This window comes from Colossoma macropomum, unplaced genomic scaffold, assembly GCF_904425465.1.
Source record: "Colossoma macropomum unplaced genomic scaffold, Colossoma_macropomum, whole genome shotgun sequence".
In the NCBI taxonomy this organism is placed as follows: domain Eukaryota; kingdom Metazoa; phylum Chordata; class Actinopteri; order Characiformes; family Serrasalmidae; genus Colossoma; species Colossoma macropomum.
Window position 1 is genome coordinate 57,869,654 of NW_023494792.1, and position 23,029 is coordinate 57,892,682.

The 23,029-nt window shown below is 40.6% G+C and overlaps 2 protein-coding genes across 3 annotated transcripts in view; one reads left to right on the forward strand and one right to left on the reverse strand.

The window, feature by feature from the left end:
- Positions 1–3,638, forward strand: part of adipor2 (adiponectin receptor 2) — a 51,770-nt gene extending 48,132 nt beyond the window's left edge. The window contains exon 8 of the mRNA XM_036577664.1: positions 1,409–3,638. Coding sequence (XP_036433557.1) covers positions 1,409–1,537 — 129 coding nt within the window. The 3' untranslated portion in view covers positions 1,538–3,638. The remainder of the gene's footprint in view (positions 1–1,408) is intronic.
- A 1,876-nt stretch (positions 3,639–5,514) lies between these two features.
- Positions 5,515–21,768, reverse strand: cdc123 (cell division cycle 123 homolog (S. cerevisiae)). Of its 2 annotated transcripts, none has more exons than XM_036577666.1 (13): positions 21,436–21,768; positions 19,865–19,936; positions 19,713–19,776; positions 17,711–17,743; positions 15,819–15,914; positions 15,621–15,727; positions 14,508–14,556; positions 11,285–11,360; positions 9,457–9,579; positions 9,336–9,364; positions 8,204–8,323; positions 7,239–7,376; positions 5,515–6,125 (listed from the first exon to the last, which is right to left on the reverse strand). In XM_036577666.1, the coding sequence occupies exons 1-13, from the start codon at positions 21,507–21,509 to the stop codon at positions 6,063–6,065; spliced, it is 1,044 nt and encodes a 347-aa protein (XP_036433559.1). In that variant the 5' UTR covers positions 21,510–21,768; the 3' UTR covers positions 5,515–6,062. The 2 variants fall into 2 exon arrangements, with proteins under 2 accessions (XP_036433559.1, XP_036433558.1); XM_036577665.1 differs by having other exon boundaries at positions 19,713–19,779.
- Between the last annotated feature and the right edge of the window lie 1,261 nt (positions 21,769–23,029).

The following is a 23,029-nucleotide window of genomic DNA, read 5'->3' on the forward strand; positions in this document are numbered from 1 at the left end:
ATTTTATTTACTGTCCAGAACATATGATGGTAAAATAGTGGTAAATCAGAAGAAATAAGTTTTCTATGGAGACTACTTTACCTTAGAGTGCCCTGTGCATGTAGGTCTTCACTAAAATGGATTAAAAAAATGTTTTAGGCCAAAAATATCGTAAAACGCTGAGTGCGTTTACATGCACTTAATAATCCAATAACTGGAAAAAAAATAATAATTTTGTTCGTAATTTGATCAATGCATTTATATGCACTTGAGTAATCACATAATGGGGAAACTGTTGGTCTACATGGGTCAGGCAGTAATCAGATTTCAGGTTTGCCACCAGCCAGTAAACTCACAGAAGAAGACGTGACATAAACACAGTGTAAAACTCCCACCACTGTACCTGAAAATATGAACATAAATCATCTAGAAGATGAAGAATATTTAAATCCTTCATTTCGTCAAGCATGTGTTTGGTTTCAGCTTCGTTTCAAAAGTGTTTTGTTACGTCTCGCAGCAATGCTGCTCGCTTATTTCTGGTGCCACCATCTGTTTTTGCATGTAGGCAGACTGATAAATCTGAAAGAAATCAGAGTAAGAGCACACATTTCCTGAGAAATCTGATTATTGAGCTAAAATCCAGCTCTCTTTATTGTATGTCTAGACCTTCTATCTCTGATCTAAGAAATGCTGTTTATATGACCGTTTGAGTGATCAGATAACTGCAGAAATACGATTAGGATCGGATTATTGAGTACATATAAACACACTCAATGTCATCAGGCAGCATATTCATAACCTTTTTGTGTAATAACTTTCTGTAAGGGAGCTTTTAGAGGCTTTCATTGCTTCAGATGTTTGGTTCCCATCATAATGAAGCATTTCACATCAAACCACACTGAATGGCTGATTACATATTAACCATTTGATTATGCAGAAATTAAAAATAAGTTGGTGGAATCACCCTGGTGACGCTACAGCCGCCCGTGGCTGGGAGTCCTAGAGAGCACACTTGGCCTCGCTCTCTCTGGGTGGGTAGGATGGCCCCCCCCTTCTCCCCCATCACTCACTCAGCGCGATGCTAGTCAGCGCAGGCGTCTGTTAGCTGACGTAACAGATCTGGCGGTTGGTGCTTTCCTCTGAGCGCGTTCGGCTGTCCAGTGACGTTGTGTGAGCGGCAGTTTGAAAAGATGTGGTGGTGCTTCACAGGTCTCAGAGGAAGCCTATGTTAGCCTTCACCCTCCTAGCGTTGATAGCATCGTGCGACTGGGGGAGTCCTAACTAACGGGTGGAATTGGAGACGACTAAATTGGGGAGAAAAATTGGTGTAAATTTCCTTTGGTCTGAGCCAGTTGCAGTTATATTACCCTGTTGGACAAGAATTGTCTCCACTTTGTTTTCATCTGGTTTCTCTTCTTGTCTTCCACAGTTTCATTCGCACCAGCTGTTCCATATCCTGGTGGTAGCAGGGGCCTTTGTCCACTTCCACGGCGTCTCCAACCTACAGGAGTTCCGTTACACAGCTGGAGCGGGCTGTGCGGAGGACAGCGCTCTGTGAGCCTGCGCTGCGGTGCCAGCGCGCACCACCAGGGGGAAATAAAAACTCCCCTTACCACCACCGCCAGTAACAACTCTGTCCCTCTCACCTGCCTCGCTAAGCCACAGAAGGCGACACTGAACCACAAGATTTCTGTTTTTCTCTCTGGTTTCCATTTTTGTCATTTGTTTTAATTCTCTGTTTGTTTTTTTTTCCTTCGTTCTTCTCACTTTATTTTCCCACTTCTTCGAATAAAATGCATCAAGTGATTCAGTGGACACAGGTTGAGGACGGATAGACGAGACGCAGAAAAATCGAAACACGAGTTCCTTTCTTAAGATTTGCAAAGAGACACTTTTTGGCTTGATCACATGCTGTTTGAATTATCTTGCAAGAGGAAACGACCATGGGGTGTGAAACAGTTTGTGTGAGGTTTTCCATTTAAAGGTGCAAATGGTTTTAACTGTTAAAAAAAAAAGTTTTTCATGTAAATAAGATTTCTAAATTTGGGTAATAGATTTATACAAACATATAAAAATAAAAAAATAATAAATAATTATATCATAGTATTGTTAAATTGAAAGAGAAGGGTGATGGAAAAATAGGTCTACCTAATGTGACCTTACTGTCAGAAGGAGGAAATAAAACAAGAAGGGGTTGAAAATAAGAAAAATAAGCAGAAAGCGTGGGAGGAAGCAGGGTTTAGAGTGAAGTGAATGACCAGAGGCTCCCCAAACACAGTGTAGCCTGAGCTACAGATGTGATTGTGGTGTCATGTGGAGTTAAGGAGCTGTCCGGGCCTTCAGCGAATGATCCTACAACCTGCCAGGGATGCAGTGAGGGATCCTTTTGGGGAACAAGCCCTGGATTAGTACATCAGATCACTATAGATAGAGAAGTGTGGCAGAAAAGGCCTCGGCCCTTGCGAGTGTCCACTGGTAGGGCAGAGTGTTTCTGGAAAAGCCATAGGCCTGATCAAAGGCCAGAACAGAAACTCACTACACAGGCCTTAAAGAAACCGTTTCTGGCTCTCTTTCGTACTCGTTTTCGTTAACGTGCTCCCTACATGCAGGAATTCATGCATGTTAACAGGACCACCCTTTATATCGTTATTGATTCCTTCTAAGGGGTGTCGAAGACCCTAGAGATACTGAGAAACATGGACATGTCTCAGCATTGATCTACAGTATACATCAATTTATTTTTTCTCCTTCAGTGCTTCAATTTAGTTGATTTTTTTTAATATTGATTTGTTTCCCCCTCACTCTTTTAATGACCTTGCTCTCACAGTGCAAGAAACAAAAAAATGGGCTAGTAGTTTGCTTCAGGGTGGCTTTCACTGACCACCCGCCTCGTCCTAACAAAGGAACTAGGAGGATGAGTGGGTGGATACTTACAGATCCACTACCAGGCACTGTGGCTAGCTATTAGGAATCACTAAACATGTATAAGACGATCGCCATAGCCTGGGTTGGATAGGAACCTGTTCATCCAACAGTGGCGGTCACACAAACATGGGAACTCTGGGTAGCGTGGGTTTTCTGTCTGCAAAAGCCTGACGGGACGGGACACCCACTCAGGGGAATTTTAATATGACGTTTTATAAGATCAAAGGCCATGGTGGACATGGTGAGCAGTAACTGCCATATCTGCTCCTCTGTTTGTTTCACATCTAAACATCGCTTGACGCCTCTGCTCATATTTCCAGCTCAGTCCGAGTGGGGGGGGCTGGAGAGGGCCTGTCAGACGCAACGCAGGACATTTAGTACAAAACTCGGGGATCAGCTTCACGCGCTCTTCAGCCTTGCTTTGTCGTCAGAGACACAAGTGACATCATCTACTCTTATCAGTCCACTCTCGTGCTGACTGTACCAGCGGACTGTTGGCGTCGACAGCTCTGGGCCCCATTTTACCACCAACACAAGGCCTTGATTTACTGCGTTAATGAGTTGAATTTGTTTCGAGGGGCGGGGGGGCTCTTTCTTTTTCCTTTGTTATGATTAATTTATTATTGATGTGTGAGAGGTGCATACTCTGTCGTCAAAGCACAGAAGTTCTGAGTGTCCGCAGTAGAAACTTTATATCTGCTGTATTGTTCTAATAAAAGGTTTTTGAATTCTAAGTGTCGTGCTTTTTTCAGGAGTCTTTTTTTTTTTAACATATACAAAAACATTATTATATAATTACATATTTAAATAGTGCATGTTTATGAAAATTAAGACTTTTGTTCCTCACCATCTGGACATAAGTACTGGGACAGTGAGAGTAAATTTATTTCTGCCATCTATTTCAGTATATTGAGATACAGATGGAAAATGAGTCTAGTGGAATAGTTTTGTTTTTTGGGCCATGTGTTATTTTCCAAGGTTTTTTTTTTCCCCCCAGTCACCTCACCTCGCCGAAGATGAGCACAAGTATTGGAAAGAAGGGCCTTTTTCCCTCCTTTACTCAAGATTTTTACGAGTGAGATCTCCAAGCTTCTATTTCTATTTGTATATAACAGACTTCATAAACATTTGTCCCTGATAAACAGCAGCTCGAGATGAAAATGGTCCCCCTGAATAAGAGCAGTGACTGCTGTGTGTGCTTATAGTGTCACCAGCCTTAAATCAAGCATGGAGTTTCAGAGCTGTTTGCAGGAGAAAACAAGCACATTAGATGCTGAACAGAACATAGAAAAATTGCCATTTTGAGGAATTATTCAATCATGTAAACAGTCATTCAGAGTTGGATGAGACCTGCTGCACTGGAGAAGAACTTACCGGCTCAGATTTCTTTATAGTGGCGGTGATAGGAACCAGGGGTCACAACAAAAATATAGCCATTTTATTTACTGTCCAAAAGCACCAGTGAACCAACATGTCTCTGCGTTTTTATGTGAAGTCGATGGTAAAAAATGAAGCATTTCACATCAAACCACAATCTTAATGATTTAACACTGCAGAAAAAAAATTAAATCAGTGGAATTCCCCTTCAGCAATCTTAAAGAATGAAGTCCTTTATTCCTAACGCTTCTCAGAGCAGGGCTGCTGAGCTAGGATCTGTTTTTGACAGTAAGGTCAAAGGAAGAGGGGAATCTAATCAGCACTTCTGCTCTGAGAAGCTTTATGAATCGGGGCTTAGGTCAGATATCAGATCAGCAGGTGAATTTCTACCATGTCCTGCATGTATGACCTTACGAGAGTGTTTTGAGGTACATTTTCTGGTTGATAAGTAACAAACTGTATGAATTATAACTATACACCGATCAGGCATAACATGACCACCTCCTTGTTTCTACACTCACTGTCCATTTTATCAGCTCCACTTACTATATAGGTGCACTTTGTAGTTCTACAGTTACAGACTGTAGTCCATCTGTTTCTCTGCATACTTTGTTACCCTGTTCTTCAGTGGTCAGGACCCCCATGGACCCTCACAGAGCAGGTACTATTTGGGTGGTGGATCATTCTCAGCACTGCAGTAACACTGACGTGGTGGTGGTGTGTTAGTGTGTGTCATGCTGGTCTGAGTGGATCAGACACAGCAGTGCTGCTGGAGTTTTTAATCACCTCACTGTCACTGGTGGACTGAGAATAGTCCACCGACCAAAAATATCCAGCCAACAGTGTCCTGTGACCACTGATGAAGGACTAGAGAATGACCAACACAAACTGTGCAGCAGCAGATGAGCTATCGTCTCTGACTTTACATCTACAAGGTGGACCGACAAGGTAGGAGTGTCTAATAGAGTGGACAGTGAGTGGACACAGTGTTTAAAAACTCCAGCAGCACTGCTGTGTCTGATCCACTCGTACCAGCACAACACACACTAACACACCACCACCACGTCAGTGTTACCTATCTGGAGCTGATAAAATGGACAATGAGCGTAGAAACAAGGAGGTGGTCATAATGTTATGGTGATCGGTGTAACTATACAGTCTGCTGCTGTTATACTACATTCATTTTGTGTGACAGTGGAGTGGGGTGCCAATGTAAAAACAACATTACAGTAGTTAATAATGTAAACATGATACTTTTTATTTGAAACAAAGTACCACTGGTCAATAACTACATATGCACAAGTATACAGTCTATAAACAAGTATTTGGCCTGTGCTGATTAAATAATATCATCATCCTGTGAATATCATAATTTCATAATTTATTCTGTCAACATATGTCAAAAGCATGGGTCAGGCTAATGTCTGTAACCAGGCTCAGATCTCGTTCCTGTTGGCTGCTTATGTCCAGTGGAGGAATGTAACCAACATCATGGCCAGAACATCATAGCAAACTGCTATTCTTAGTCTTCAACTCTTGAAACGCACGCATTCATTTAATTACAACCTCAAGAGCCCCAATGTAGCATCGCAGCATTTCATCACATAATGCAAAGCTTCATTCCAGAAATATCCTTTACTTTAAGATGCGCATGTCTACAGTATCGGTATAGTCCCGCAGGAAAATGGGTACATGTTCCTAATCAATATACAAAGTAGAAAATTAACGTCTGCTATGTAAGCAACGGCAAATCTGGTGGTCACTTAACGTATCGAGTCGCCTCATGTACTGGCCACATGAGGCTCAGCCTCGTCCTCTGACTCCTCCTCTTGTTGACCCTTTTTCTGCAACAAAAAGAAAAACATTTTCCCTCTATGAGGTGACCAAAGCCCAGCCCAGTTAAAGGGGAACTCCACCGATTTAAAATAAAATTCTACATAATTAACTTGTTAAAATGTAACCAAAGCTATTCAGAGTGGTTTGATGTAAAATGTGTTCTAGAGAAACTCAGAGTCAGAAGCTCCCTCACAAAACGTTATGACACAAAATGGTCAAGAGCACACTGCCAGATGTCCGAGATGTTGTTGACATTAGTTTTGTGATAGTTTTGGCTTAGAATCTATTTTACTCCATTTATTTTAATCCATTCATGGGGGAGGGGTACACGCAGGGCTATATCTGTGTCGCAGACATTGTGACCCCTGGTTCCTATCAGCACCACTGAAATCTGAGTCTGTAAGTTTCTCTACAATTAACCACTTCACACCAAACCACTCTGAAATAACTTGGTTTACATCTCAAGGACTGACTTTTAAAAATTGGTGGAATTCCCCTTTAATGAAAATAACAGTAAGAACAAAAAAAGTTGGTGAATGAAACCAGTAGGGTTCAGTTACATTATATAAAAAAGATCATTTAAATTTGCCCTCACAGGTTCTCATTAATAACATGCACTGTTAGCACTTTAAAGGGCCAATACCCTGCATTTCTCTAGTACTCCCCCTCCGCCCCCCTCGTCCATTTATGACACCTGTTGGTCATTTTTGCATGACAAATTTCAAACCTCTCTTTACCTCTTAGAATTAAGCAGGCTATTTTAGCTACTGTGCATTAAATACTGAAATATGTAAATGAGCTCTCTTCTGATTGGCTGCCCTGTATTGTGCCTCATTCAAACAGCGGTCCAGGTTGAAACACTCGTAACTTTAGCATGAATGGGCAGGGCTGAACTGCTGTGGGTAGATTTATGTAAATGATTTGTTTTTGTGTCACATCACAAGAACAATTTTGAAACTAGCTGTTTTTGTAGCTTAGATTCCACATATGGACTGGGGACTGAACAGTATAACCTTTTTTACATACTACATCAAACACTTTTATTCTGAAAAAGTTTAAAAAATTGTTTTTGAATGATAAGGGCCCTTTAATTGCTTTGCCACACTGTCAGTCTCACTTACCAATTTGAGAAAATCAATTAGCTTATAAGCGTCTTCTCCAGTGGACAGGTCCAAGAAGTCTCGTGGGATTCTGTAGGACAAACATGGACTTGGCTGGACAGTCACTTCACTGGTGGTGTACCGGAAAGTAGGACTCTCCTGAAAACATCCAATACTCTTAGAACATACCCAACAGCCCCATTCTGAGTGTACATAAAATGACAATGTGCAGTCATGTGCAATAGTTTGAACAAACCCAGTCGAAGTGAAAATAATTTCACATGTTCTCTACAGGAAACGCACTTCCTGCAAATCTTTAGTGAATGATATCTATTTATTTGCTGAGTTTAACACACTGGAAAGAAAATAAAATCTAAAATTTGCTGTATGTGCTGCACAGGCCATATTTTATGAGGGACAGTCGTGGGCTGGAGTTCAGGGTACCAGCTGTGTGACCGGAAGGTCGCCGGTTCGATCCCCTGAGCTGACAGGACCAAGCCACCTAACCCCCAACTGCCCCCCGGGCACCGTGGATAGGGCTGCCCACAACTCTAGTGTGTGTGTGTGTGTGTGGGAGTTTCACTGCACAGATGGGTTAAATGTGGAGGTCAAATTCCTCTGGGCCCAAGCACAATTGGTCAGTGGTTCTGAATTGAATTGAACTGAACTGAATGTTTTATTTTCCCTACTAAGTCATGAAATAAACAGTAATTGTGCATTAAAATATGCAGAAATATGTTTTCTGTAGAGGATCTGTAACTTATTTTCACTCAGAAAAATCAACGAAACGTCATTTAACCAGGGGTGCGTAAACTTTTGAGTACGACCGTGTCTCATGGACATGAGGATGTAGCTACAACCTACAAATATACACACAACTTGGCACAGTGGTTGGTTAGCATGTAAGCTGAGACGGCTGAAGTGGTTGGTGTGCATATTAATTAATAGTTAATCAGGGAAGCTGTAGTTCGTTAAGTATGCTGTACCTGTAGTGCTGTGTCTTCACAAGCTGTAAGGCTGTTTCCAGACGTCAGCTCCTCCCATGTGAAGAGCAGAGAGTCTGTAACCTCACCAAATGGATTAAAGTCAATCAGCCACACACGACCCTGTTAGAGAAAACACACAAAACACAATCACGATCTTCCTCCACTGCCCAGCACTCAAACATACAGGCTGCTGCTGGGGAGGCACTGATCATGAATTTATATGGCCGATTCCAAACCTGATTTCTTTATTAGCCTGTTTTATTATTATCGTTATTTTTTACTCTTTACTTTTTACTTTATTACAACCCCAAGTCCAAAAAAAGTTGGGACACTGTGTAAAATGTAAATAAAAACAGAATGCAATGATTTGCGAAACTAATACACCCATATGTTATTCACAATAGAGCATAGAACACATATCAGATGTTGAAAGTGAGACTTTTTACCACTTCATGAAAAACATTAACTCGTTTAGAACTTGATGGCAGCAACGCATCTCAAAAAAGTTGGGACAGGAGCAACAAAAGGCTGGAAAAGTAAGAGGTACTAATGAAAAACAGCTGGAGGAGCAATGTGTGACTAACTCACATGACTGAGTATAAAAAGAGCATTTTAGAGAGGCTCTCAGAAGCAAAGATGGGCAGAGGTTCACCAATCTGTGAAAAACTGCATCTAAGAATTATAGAACAGTTTCAGAAAAATGTTCCTCAACGTAAAATTGTGAAGACTTTGGATTTCCCACAATCTACAGCACATAATATCATCAGAAGATTCAGAGAATCTGGAGAAAACCCTGTACATAAGGGACAAGGCCGACGGTCAATACTGGATGCTTGTGATCTTTGGGCCCTCAGGCAGCACTGCATTATAAACAGACATGATTCTGTACTGGAAATCACTGCATGGGCTCAGGAACACTTTCAGAAATCACTGTCTGTGGTGAACGTTTTTGGAATTGGGGTTGTATTATTATTGTTAGTTTTTACTCTTTATTTCACAAAACAAACAAAATAAATCAGATTTGCCAGATTGCATGTCTGGAGCAAAAATCTGATAATTAAAATCGTGCATCCCTAGATATTGCTGATCACACTGACTTACTGATTACTTAAAAACATATGGATATCCTCACCATGCTGTCTCTGTAAACATCCAGGACAACTGGAAAACATAAATGACAGAAACAGTACATCACAACTCCTGCAGCAAAACATCGATGATTTCTATCTCTAATCCAACACAAGGTCACTCACAGTCCTCATCAGGGAACTGGTGCTGGATGTGGTTCCTGAAGAACTGCAGTATGGAGGAGGAAATACTCGCTTCTTGTTTGGAGATGTGCTGGTAATGTTGGGTGTAGTCTCTCTGAGAGATGCCTGCGAACATAGTCAAACTCAGATACTGGGAAGCTCCACCCATTTTTTATTAGATTTCTGCATAATTAAATGGTTAAGATGTAAATAAAGTCATTCAGAGTGGTTCTGTATAAAATGCTCCATTCTAGAGAAACTTATGGAATCAGAATTGTTCACAGTGGTGGTGATGGGAACCAGACGTCTGAAGAGTTTAATGCCGGGGTGTCCAGTCATAATGAAAATCTGCAGCCACACTGGCCCTGGCCACACAACCCTGGTTTAATGTCTCTAAAAGCTCCCTCTCAAAAATATTATTACATGAAATGATTATGAAAATGCTGCCTGATGTCTGAAACATTGTTTTATGATAGTATTGAGAAAAGAATTTAATCTAAAATGTATTTTTAAAATTTATGGTGAAAAATCGTTTCCAAAGAAAGCTTTTTTTCAGATTTACCACCATTTTATCATCAATAACAATACATATAAAACTCAAAGCACACATGACGGTTCACTGGTGGTTTTGGAGAGTAAATTAAATGGTTATATTTGTGTTGTGGACATCATCAAACAACTCAAAGCCTTTGTTTACATCTCAACCACTGAATTATGAACAAAATTTTAAAAATCTGTGGAATTCTCCTTTAAACCAGAAATGATTTTGATTTGCTGGAAGTGGGTAGATTTACTGACCAGACTATTCAAGGAGCACTGAAGTTAATCGCATGAATGCAGTGTAATTTAAAACAGCCAATCAGCAGTCGAGATATTAGAACAAGCCTGTATTCTGGATCATGGACACTGATAGGACAGACTACTGAAACTTGAATTACATGCATGCACTGAATGACACTCAATTCTTTGATATTCAGTAGTACTAAAGTAATCTTACATGGCTTTAAAGAGAAAAGCTATCATACAGATAAAATGAAAAAGCCTAGCAGGGACCAGTCAGCATTATGTAGATTAGATATTGCTTACTGGTCTCCATTATCTTTCAAACACTGAGTGTGTTTACATGCACTGAACAATCCGATCATAATCGGATTTCTGCAGTTGTTTGATTATTCAAATGGTCACGCAAACAGCACACTCTGATTTCTTAGATTGGAGTAAAGTCTAGAAATCCGATTAAGAGAGCTGGATTTTAGCTCAGTAATCAGATTTCTCAGTGCATGTGAACTCTTACTCTGATTTCTTTCAGATTTCTCAGTCTGAGCATGTGTGGAACAGACCACGGTACCGGAAATAAGCGAGCAGTGTTGCCACAAGACGCAGCAAAACACTTCCGGAACGACACCGAAACCGACTACATGCTTGACAAAATGAAGGATTTAAATATTCTTCATCTTCTAGATGATGTATGTTCATAGTTTCAGCTAAAGTGGCGCGATGTTAAAAAAAAAAAAGCCGCGGCATGAAGTTTGAGTTTTACATTACGTTTACGTCACGTCTTCTTCTGTGAGTTTATTGGCTGGTTGTAAAGCAGAAATCTGATTACTGTCTGACTCACGTAGACCTGGAGTTTCACCATTATCTGATTACTCAAGTGCATGTAAACGCATTGATCTGATTACTGACCAAATCTGATTTTCTGCAGTTATCAAATTATTAAGTGCATGTAAACGCACTCAATGTTAGCCTGATTAATATTCTGAGTGTAGCAAAAATCATGTCCTACAGATCACTGAGAGAAACAACATAAGATGATGAGTGGATTTCTTACCAATAAGCTTGTTCTCCTTCACAAAGCAGCGGAATTCTCCACCTGGGATGAGCTCGCTCCATTTCCTTAACACTAGCTACAAAGGAGCAAGACAATTCTATTCTAATTATATAATACAGGCAACTGCCAGGTAAACAATATGTTTCAATACAGAGTTAAAGGGCAAATTCACCAATTACTGCATAATTAAATACTTAAGATGTAAACAAAGCCATTCAGAGTGGTTTGGTGTGAAATGCTCTGTTCTAGAGAATCTTAATTAAAACTTTAGAGTGGTGATAGGAACCAGACATCCACCTCTAAAAGCTCCCTCACAGAAAGTTACTACATTAAATGGTTATAAATACACTCAGCCTGATATCTCAGACCTTATTTTAAAATGGCCTTGAGATACAATTTTGGTCTTAAACATATTTTTAAAACCATTCATGGTGGAGGAATACATGCAGGGCACTGTGAATCAAAACAGCTCCCAAAGCTCCTAAAACTTAATTTTTATTTTATTTTTTTAATAGATCTTCCACTATTTTACCATCATCAACATTACATATGAAACTCAGAAGGCACGTGTAGGTTCACTGGTGGTTTTGGATAGTAAGTAAAATGTCTATATTTGTGTTGTAGTCATGGAACCCCTGGTTCCTATCACCACCATTGTAAAGAAAACTGTCTCTACATTTCACACCAAACCTCTCTGAATGATTTTGTTTACACGTCAATAACTGAATTATGCAGAAGTATATATATATATATATATATATATATATATATATATATATACACATATGGAGTATATATGTGTGTATATACACACACACACACACACACACACACATTATATATGTGGAATTTCCATTTTATTAGACGATTCCAGTTTTTCTCAATTCATAAAACACATTTAGTGAAACTGGAATCACTTTCTTAGCAAAGATACGTCCTTGTTTTCAAAAATGTTAACACATTCTCTCTGCTTTCACTCATTTTTCACATACTTTTTCAAAACGGTTACCACAGACCTCACAGAAAAATATATTTCATGAGATAATTGTGTCAAAGAAAAGGAAAACATTTAGTAACAATGGATAGAAGATACTATCACAGTCGTATCACTTGAACCTGTGTAAACTAAACAGTGCCCGATTGTTAACTCAGCATTCAGTGGTCATTGATTGCTGACTGTAAGCACTGATAAAACAGGCTGTATTTATCGGATAGATAACGGTTAGGTTTATGACCGACATGCCTAGTGAAACACTCAGATAATAGATTCTACCAGAGATACTGTAACCATGTGTCTCAAGGGAATTTACTGCACACCCACCCAAAAATAGTTTCACCTGAAACAATCAGAAACATTTAACCTTTTTTCTATACAGATTGAAAAAGGTAACGATAGTGGAAAGCAACACTGTCCCAAAGTGATGCCAAACAGGAGGCTGGAAATAATATTTATCAGTAGAGGAATGGGTAATAGGAACATTGTGTTGACTTCAAGTTTAAATTTGGGTTGGACTGTCCTTCCACTTTCTGTAATGGATAAGCCATATTTGATGACCTGGCCTATAACTGTTCTGTTCAAATTTCACTGGAAATTTTGGTTCATTAAGGTCTTTCCCAGTCTGTCCCTCTACTTACAATTACTCAGACCTAGGGTTTGGCATTGTTTGTGACAATGATACCCACAACAACTCTTGCCCATCTTTTAAGAATGTGGCAAAATAAGCAGTTTAAATATTTGTTTTTGGGTGAAATATGTTGTTTAGTTGATGGGGGGTGGGGGGGTTATGCAGTACACTGCAGTGAAATGTATGTCTGTTAAAATTACCCAGGAGAAAAGAATAAATTCCACTCTGATGTACTAACACTTTGGCACAATCTAAATCTGTATCAGCAGCCAGTACAGCACAGACACACAGCACTAGTGAAGGGTGAGCAGGTTCAAGTTGAAACCTGTATTTTGTGGGGTTTTCTTGGTTGTTATTTAGTGACTGAGTGAATTTTCTCTCCTAACTGTGAGCTGCAATGTTTGATAGAAAAGCTTGCTTTTGTGCCGCGTTTAATGTTATGCGCAGGTTCGACCTTTTTGAAAAGTAAGCTTGTTTTTTGTGCAGCAAGTTTCTGTTTTGTAACATATATTAACTCTTTTGAGACTTCTTAATGGACAGAAGTGTTCAAGCACATGAGAAAACCTGTACAAAGACCCAGTCGACTATTACTGTGGCTTCCATAGTTTCAAAGATATGAGCACTACAGGCTCATTCACCAAATCTCAACCCAGATTGATACGTATGGGAGATTGTGGAGTGATTAAATTGGAACAATATCACAAAGTGATAGTTTCTGCCATGATGCAATAAATGTGTTCCGGTTGTTTGTGGTGCATCATTTAGATATCAGCGGTTTCCTAATCATATTTATTTCTTATCACCTGAATGCTGTCAATAAAGAAAGATTGTTGCAGGACTTCGGAAAGTGAGTATGGTGTGGCAATTATATCCAATGAGTCACAGTAGTATAGATCAGGGTGCATGAACTCCGTATCAATATGCCCGATTCACTTACGGATCACCTCATGCAATCTAGAGTGCACTATTGGCCCAGCTAGACTGACAGTCAATTCTCCATGCCTGTTGAATGGAGCATTTTCTGTCAGGTTGCCCGCTGGCATAACATGCTGCCTTCTAGAGCAGGACAACCACCTTCCTGTTACACCTTTTACAGATGAGGCCAGCAAATTTGAAAGGAGCTCTCGTAATAACCTTATAGAGCTGTCATAATAATCAATGCTAGATCTGTTATGATTTATGAGCACTGAAAATCACAACACTGAAAGCCAAAGCAATGAAAGTCTCAAGAATGAAGCTTTGCTTTGCACACACTTATTAATACTACACACGCTCTACTGGCCTCTAGTGGATAAAACTGGAAGTGCAGCCTTACTAGAACAGTATGCGGTCAACAAATTATGAGACGGATACGACTATTTTACAGTAAATTTCACAAAACAGAAACACTGTCTTCTGATCACTTTTCACACTCTCAAATAATCCATACGTCATATCAAAATCTAGTTCTGGATTTTATAATCACTGGTAGTTAATTATCAGTTAACATAACTGGTTTTCATCACTAACTGCAGTATCTGAATCTACCTAGACTACGGAGAACCTGAATAAGTGATGGTGGATGTTACTGAGTAAACAGTTATATAATGTATTTGTACCTCATAGTTTATAACAGGGTCTGGGGAATCATCACTGCATTGGAGGAACCTGTCAAAGAAAGGAGAAATGCAGTCAGGATTACAGCGGTAAAGGAATGATCTGGCAATAAAATTCTAGTTTACACTCAACTTCACACTCGAATCACATTCAGGTCTTCATTATGGTGGCAGAGACTTGGCACCTTGGTTTAGGACACAGTAACACTAATTGTAAATTATAAAAAGACAAAAAAGGTTTTGCCGAATCCGACTGCCTTATTACACGCAGAAACGTGACGTCACACGGGCATATGGATACTAGGATTACACTCACGATTTTATTTGTAAACAATATCCTTAAGTTCAAAAATACAACAATTACAGTTATTTATTAACAGAGACCATCATAAGCCTGATCTGTGTTAGGCCTGTGTGATGTGTGTGCAACAGGGAGTCGGAAAATCACTAAGATTAACTCCCAGGTTTATTATACACTAAGGCTTATTATTCAGTAACTACAGGGACTTCAGTGCGAACTGGCTGAGCTATTCTTAGGTTATGGAAGTATGTAATAACGCTTTGGGCCTGCCGGTGGGCCCTGGCCAATAAAGGGGTTAATTGTTTTTATACTGAATATGCAGTTTGAAAAGAGTGCAATTTTCATTATTTTCATAAACTGAAGAGCCATTTAAACTGAAGAGCCACCTGTTGCATTCATAACAACACAATCACAACTAAACTGCCTCATAGCAAATGATAGCTAAAACCGCAATCACAATACAGAAAAATCATAATTAGATATTTTCACCCAATTTGCAACACTGTATCCTAAACCATGTCAACAAGTCTGTGCAACCCTAATAATGCGGTTAAAGTGGGTTGAGAGAGGTTTTGGAGTTTTGGGTGATTTGGGTGACTATTGACTTCTAGTGTTGGTGCTAAAGAAGCAAAATCTGGACACCAAACGTGTTGGCTGATTAACGACATCTGGGGTGAGCGGAACATTGTGTTATTTGATTTTCACTCAACCGTTCCTTTAATCAACCACTGTACACAAAGTCAACCATCACAATATGTAGATCTGAGTGAATAACAAACACTCTGCAAGCACAGGGAACGCCTCGTGTTACTCACGGCTGTGTGAGGTCATGTGTGATGAAGTCTGAACTTTTGAAGAGAAGAAAGATGTCACTGAGACTCTGACACTGCAAAGAGCTGTTCAAGGCAATCCAGTTTGCATCCTGTAGGGGTGAAAGAAGGACAGAGTGACATGAAGACAAGAAGAAACAGTGTAATAGGACGCTTTGTTATATGAGGGTATGATCTGCTGACCCGAGGTGCGCTCCAGTTCAGTTTGGGGAAGACTTGGCCACCCAGCGCGTTTATTGCTTCCTGCACTTTTGAACTGAATTCTGGGAATTCTGGTGCCTGTGAAGGAGTAAAGAAATCTACCCAGTTATTACCAGGACAGATAACATTCAACATGCCAGGTATACACCACAAAAACAGGAGATATGAGAACATCACTCTGTGTTATTCAACTTTTAGCCGGAAAGCTCTCCTCTCTTATCTTTACGGACCCCGTGGGTAGAGTCCAGAGGGTCTGTCTCATGATATTAACACATTTATCTGTTAACCCAGGTTTGGATACTCAGGCTAAGTATAATCTTTCTGCATGTGCACATTAAAGCATGACTAATCCCATTTCACCCCTCGCCCCTACCACTTAGCTCTACCCCTCCGTTTTGAATGTTCACATCTAGGGGTAGGGTGTCCTGATTTTTGTTGAGATAGAGGGGCAGGGCGAAGTGTTAGGGCTACATGGCCCTCCAAACAGAGGTTTGAGAGAGTGTTATGAGAAAAAAAAAACAAAAACGGCAAGATGGCTGAACAAACGACCAAAAAAACCCACAAATGTGAAAATTTTCTCTGTTAAAAAATTACAATAATCATTGTATTATCTTAGTTTAATGTCATTTTAATGTATTATGGTCCTTTTCTTCATAACAAGCACAAACAAATCACTAGTAGTGTGCTGATGTCTCATGGGCCAGCTAGCTAAATTTCCCATTCTACCTTAAATGGTGGAGCAGCTGCACCTGAGGCGCCTCAGGCATCAGAACCACTGCACTATTTAAGGTGGACGGGTAAAATTTGATCAAGAAGCTGGCGCACAGCTGACTTCAGCTTCATATCACTTCAGCATTAGGGGTGGGCAAATATATAATTATCGTACCCCCCCCCTTCTTTGAAGTCACATGATGCCCTAAATGTAACTAAAGCCCAGCAGTGAAGAGCTGAACTTTAACCTCCTCTGCTGTCACTGCAGACTGGCAGGGTCGCCTACAGAGCAGCGCTAGTAGCTGTTAATGAAGTAATGCTCTTCTTTATTTGAGGGTCTCATTTTGTAGAGAAGATTTCAACCACTAGCCCTTCTACCTCAGTTCGAAGGCGCAACGTGACTCTGGAAAATAAGGGGTAGGGGATAAAAATAAGAAATGGGATTGGGCCTATGTAAATATGCAGAAAGCAAAGCATTACTATGGTAAAAAAGCAACCCCCATGTTATCAAAGTAATAGTTGCTTTGTCCTTAATATCTATGTAGTATGATTTGTTTTCTCTGCTGAAAAGACATATTTTTATGTGATTGATCACACAAATGTCCCAAAGTATAAAAGGTCTGCCCTGATTGGTCCAGGAGCTGATTACCATCCAGAATCCTAAACCTAACCTGCCCTAAAAGTCATTTCAAAAGGAAAAAAAAGCCTTCTGTACAGCATGCTGCCAATGTTACCTGCACACCTAAAAAGATGGTCCTTCAAGGGTTCTTTAGTGAAAAAAAATGGTTCTATATAGATCCATGAGCACTCAAAGACCCCTTTGCATGATTAAATGGTTCTTTGCATCATTAAATGCTTCCTGAGATTGATGGAGAATGTTGTATATCGTTCTGTATTGCACCAAAAAAGGTACGTCTGTTGTTATAAGCTTGACATCGTAACAATAGAAGAACACTTTTTTGGTGCTATATAGAACCCTTTTCAAAAAGGTTCATCTACAGCACATTCTCCATCAATCTGAAGAGCCACTGCACCATGCAAAGGGTTCTTTGTGTGCTCACGGTTGTGTACAGAACCCTTGAACGATCATCTTTTTAAAGAGTGTGGCGAGATACACAGATTAGTCCTGGACAATAAGGTTGAGACTGTGGAGTAATACTCACCGTGGCGACTGTTGTTGTCTCATCATCAGACCACTGGTAAAGAGAAAGTATTTGGAAAACATATTTAGAAAACACATTTGCATATTTAAAATTATACTCGAGGCACAGCTGGACCTTTTAGCTTTTACAATATGAGCCAAAACACACGGCAGGCGGTCAGAGCAGAGATTATTTACATTTATAAAACAGTTCCGGTCCTAATGTCTGATTGGCTAAGCCTCGTTCGAAGCCACTGTAAAATCCATGATATACGACTATGCCTATGACCTCCTCACAACAGCTGAACTCTGCATCACTGTGCCACGGCACGAAAAACCCTTGTGCTGTTGTGTTAATGGATTAATCTTTGACTCTCATGCTGCTCACATGGACCACCGAGCATAACGTAGAAGTAAGAACCTGTTTTTTGTTTAAACTGAGGGGCTGGCAACCTATACTCTTAACTAATGTTAAAACTAGGCTGGTCAGCTCGCTAACTGTCTAAAAGAGCCAACAGTCTAAACAGCTCCACCATTAATATCACAGGCTTGAATTAAAGCACTTACAGTGTGATTAACTGTAAAACGGCAGTATAAAAGTCTAAAAATGTCCCCTGAATGACTCACACACTTCAAATGTCCGTATTTCAGTCAGAAGTCGTGTCAAATCCAAGCTGAATCCCAAACGGCTCCGTACTCCCTAAATAGTGTTCTAGCTATGAAAGTTTAGACATTTTAGCCTCTACAGCCAAACAGTGCATCATTTATTAGGTACAGATGTGTCTGAGTCCTAAATGACTGTTTCTTAGCTGTATTTTGCTCTGTTGGGCTGCAGGATCCAGCATTTAATTCCTACGTAGTGCACTATGTAGGGAGCAGGGAGCCGTTTGAGATTCAGCCCCGGCGAGAGAAGAGGGCGCCGCTGGATTGGTGCTAAATTAGACTTGTGGTGGTGATTTGGTGACCAAAAAGTACTTATGAAGTGAAGGTTTTTGCATTAAACTGTACTGTTATCATATGTTCGCAATATACAGCTATTGGTGACCAAATGCTTGCCTACAAAGCCAAAAATGGACCAGCCCCTCCCTACTTAATGGCAATGGTGAAATCTCGAACTGCCCTTCGAGCTTCGAGTACAGCTCGGCTTGACCTGCCATCCTTCAAGGCGCACGGAAGGCAAGCATCAAGACTGTTCTCTGTGCTGGCACCCAGGTGGTGGAACGAACTCCCACTGGCTGTCCGTACAGCAGAGTCTCTCGCTGCCTTCAAACACAGACTGAAGACCGTCTCTTTATACAGCACTTAAATGAGCACTGAGTTTAGTGTTGACTGTAATGTACTGTACAGCACTTATGTATTGTATTGTATTGAACTGCTCTGTGTTCCTTTTTCTCCAGGTGTCAATAATGACTTTCTGATTCTAGCAGTATCTGAGCTCAGGACTGGCTTTCTCTCTAACCTATTGGTAACTAGCGAAGATACTTCCTCTGGATAGACAAAGCACTTTTTGTAAGTCGCTCTGGATAAGAGCGTCTGCTAAATGCCGTAAATGTAAAATGTAAAAATGTAAAAATGTAAACGTAAATGTTCTTCTCATTCAGCGTCCATGGTTTCTTGGCAACGATACCATACTCTAAAGGAACTACATTTCTTGGCGGAATACTTGTTTACGTCTAAAATTATTTTCTGAAAAAGTGTTTATTTTATCATATTTTATGTTGGCACCGTTTTATAAAAGCAATAAGCCACTTGAGGCTGTGCGTTACTGCGATTTTATCACGGGGAAGCGAGTTTAGGCACTCCACTCCACACTCCTCACGCAGGGCCTCTCGTGGCTTATTGCTTTAATATCGCTGTATGTCTTAAAGGCACAGTAACACAAATAGGAGGTATGAAAACAGTCACGTAAAAATTAATTGCAGCTACTTTTGGCACAAAAACACAAGGTATTATAAGGGGACCTCAAGAGAAAAATACAATAAAGATATATTATCCCCATAACTAACCAAGCAAACATCACCTACCTGAATGTCTTCCTCTTCCTCCAAGTCACTGTTGTTGGTCTGTGAACGCTGGTTGCTGTTTTCACTGCTGCAAGAGATCAATTAATTAATCATCTCAACTTCCAATCAAATAATAAACTCATATCTTTTGGTTTGGAATCAAAAACTCTCACCTTCCAGAAACCACAAGTGTCCCATCATCCAAAAGGTAATCGATTACATTCTGAGGCAGAGGCAGAATCAGGCTAGAAAGAGAGACAGTAGTTAAAGGAGAACTCCACCGATTTTTCTAAATTTCTGCATAATTCAATCAGTGAGATATGAAAAGCTCATTCATTGTGGTTTGAAGTGAAATGGTTAACCGTAGAGAAACTCTTCAGACGTCTGGCTCCTTTCACTCTCTCTCTTTCTCTCCCTCTCTATCACTCACTGACTCTCTGTCGCTCACATAGAGTGAGGGATGGAGGGAGAGAAAGAGAGAGAGTGATCTCTTTCCCTCCCTCCATCCCTTACTCGCTCATTGACTCTCACTCTCCTTTTCTCTCTCATTCTCTCTTTTTCACATACTCACTTTCTTTCTTTCCCTCCCTCCCTCATAGACTCACTCTTTCTCCTTCATATTCTCACTCTTTGACTCTCACTCTGCCCCACCCCTTATTCTCTCTCTCTTTCTCACATACTCAATCACTCTTTCCCTCCATCCCTCTCACTCATTGACTCTCTTTTTCTCCCTCTCATTCTCTTTCTCACATACTCACTCTCTTTCCCTCCCTCCATCCCTCACTTGCTCACTCATTGCCTCTCTCTCACATACTCATTCACTCTTTCCCTACATTCCTCTATCACTCATTGACTCTCACTCTTTTTTCCCTCTCATTCTCACTCACCCTTTCCCTCCCTCATTGACTCTCACTTTTTCTCCCTCATTCTCTCTCTCTCTCACACATACTCATTCACTCTTTCCCTCTCTCCCTCATTGACTCTCACTTTTTCTCCCTCATTCTCTCTCTCTCTCACACATACCCATTCACTCTCTTTCCCTCTCACCCTCATTGACTCTCTCTTTTTCTCCCTCTCATTCTCTCTTACTCATTGATTCTCCCTTTTTCTAACATACCCACTCACTCTCTTTCCCTCCCTCCATCCCTTACTCGCTCACTCTCACTCTCCTTTTCTCTCTCATTCTCTCTTTTGCACATACTCACTTTCTTTCTTTCCCTCCCTCCCTCAGACTCTCACTCTTTCTCCTTCATATTCTCTTTCTCACATACTCTTTTCCTCCCTCCTTCACCGACTCTCATTCTCTATTTTTCTCCCTCTCATTCTCTCTCTCTCAATCATTGACTCTTTTTCACATACTCTTTCCCTCCCTCCCCGACTCTCTCTCTATTTCCCCCCTCATTCTCTCTCTATCATTGACCCTCTTTCTCACATACTCTCTCTTCCCCCCTCCCTCACTCACTGACTCTCTCTCTCTCTCCCTCTTTTGCTTGTGAGGTTGTGTGATGTGTGAACGTATGAAGGTATTATTATTATACTTCTCTCTCTTTTATTCGCACTTCTATAAAAACATCATGTTTTCCTTTCCTAGTCGTGCTGTGTCAGTAGCCAAATTACCCAGCAGCCCTTTCAGGTCGAGTCGAGCTCACACTGCTACATGCTAAGTTGGCTAGTCTAGCTAAGCCTTTCGGCTTCTGGAGGAATAAAATGAAGGAGGTTTAATATTAAAAGTAAGCGGTCTCACCTTTTGATCGTAAACTTCTTAAACAACGGATACCAGACGGAGAACTGACAGTTCACCACCTGCTCCTTCTTCATGCTGCTACAGCTGCACGGGCAGGTTCGACTGTGCAGCGTTAAAGCGGGTCTAATGTTACCCAACCAGACTAACAGTTCCTGTATTAGTATTGTTATTATGGTTGTTGTTGTTGTTGTTGTTTCAGAACCACAGTTTGCCTCTTGGCACGCAATTACTATATACAATTAGTCTTAAAATGAGTCTCGGACCGAACATTTTCACCCAGTTAGGAAAAGAATAACAGGTTTCCGCCATGCGGGGATGTATTTTCAGGATACACCGGAGGGCGGAACAGAGATTTTCCAGAGAGGAGACCTGCCACTCAGTGATATTCTCCGTAATTGTCAGACGCTAGAGGGCGCTTGCGGCCAAAATTAATGGGCTAATACGGAGAATTTGAGCAAATTTAGTTTATTTTTAGAGAGAAAATGCTTTCAGTTCCTGAACACAGAGCAGCATAAAAGATTTTACTGTTTATGTTTAACACTGTTATGTTTTTTTGTGTTTTTGAACTCCAGTTATAGAACTTTATAACAGCACCTTATGTACGTTCATGATGTCACTGAGTGCGAACCACTTCACTCAGCCAATGAGATGATAGGCTGACCAACCAATCAGCACTCAGGAGCAGTAATGCTACCCAATCAGCACTCAGTAGCAGTATTGTCAACTAATCAGCACTCAGTAGCAGTAATGCCAACCAGTCAGTGCTCAATAGCAGTAATGCCAACCAATCAGTGCTCAGTAGCAGTAATGCTAACCAATCAGCACTCAATAGCATTAATGCCAACCAATAAGTGCTCAGTATCCGTAATGCCAACCAATCAGCACTCCGTAGCCAATCAATTAGCACTCCGTAGCAGTAATGCTAACCATTTAGCACTCCGTAGCAGTAATGCCAATTAATCAGCACTTAGTAGCAGTAATGCTGACCAATCAGCACTCCGTAGCAGTAATGCTAACCAATCAGCACTCAGTAGCAGTAATGCTGACCAATCAGCACTCCGTAGCAGTAATGCTAACCAATCAGCACTCAGTAGCAGTAATGCTAAGCTAATCGATCAGCACTCAGTAGCAGTAATGCTGACCAATCAGCACTCCGTAGCAGTAATGCTAACCATTTAGCACTCCGTAGCAGTAATGCCAATCAATCAGCACTCAGTAGCAGTAATGCTGACCAATCAGCACTCCGTAGCAGTAATGCTAACCAATCAGCACTCAGTAGCAGTAATGCTGACAAATCAGCACTCAGGAGCAGTAACGCTAACCAATCAGCACTCAGTAGCAGTAATGCTAACCAATCAGCACTCAATAGCAGTAATGCTGACAAATCAGCACTCCGTAGCAGTAATGCTAACCAATCAGCACTCAGTAGCAGTAATGCTGACGAATCAGCTCTCAGTAGCAGTAATGCTGACGAATCAGCTCTCAGTAGCAGTAATGCTAGCATTCTATGGCCTAAATCCTGTTTCCTGTAGCAAAACCAAAGCCTACAGATGAATCTTCTTTGCTTTTTAGGAGAAATACATCCAACTACTTC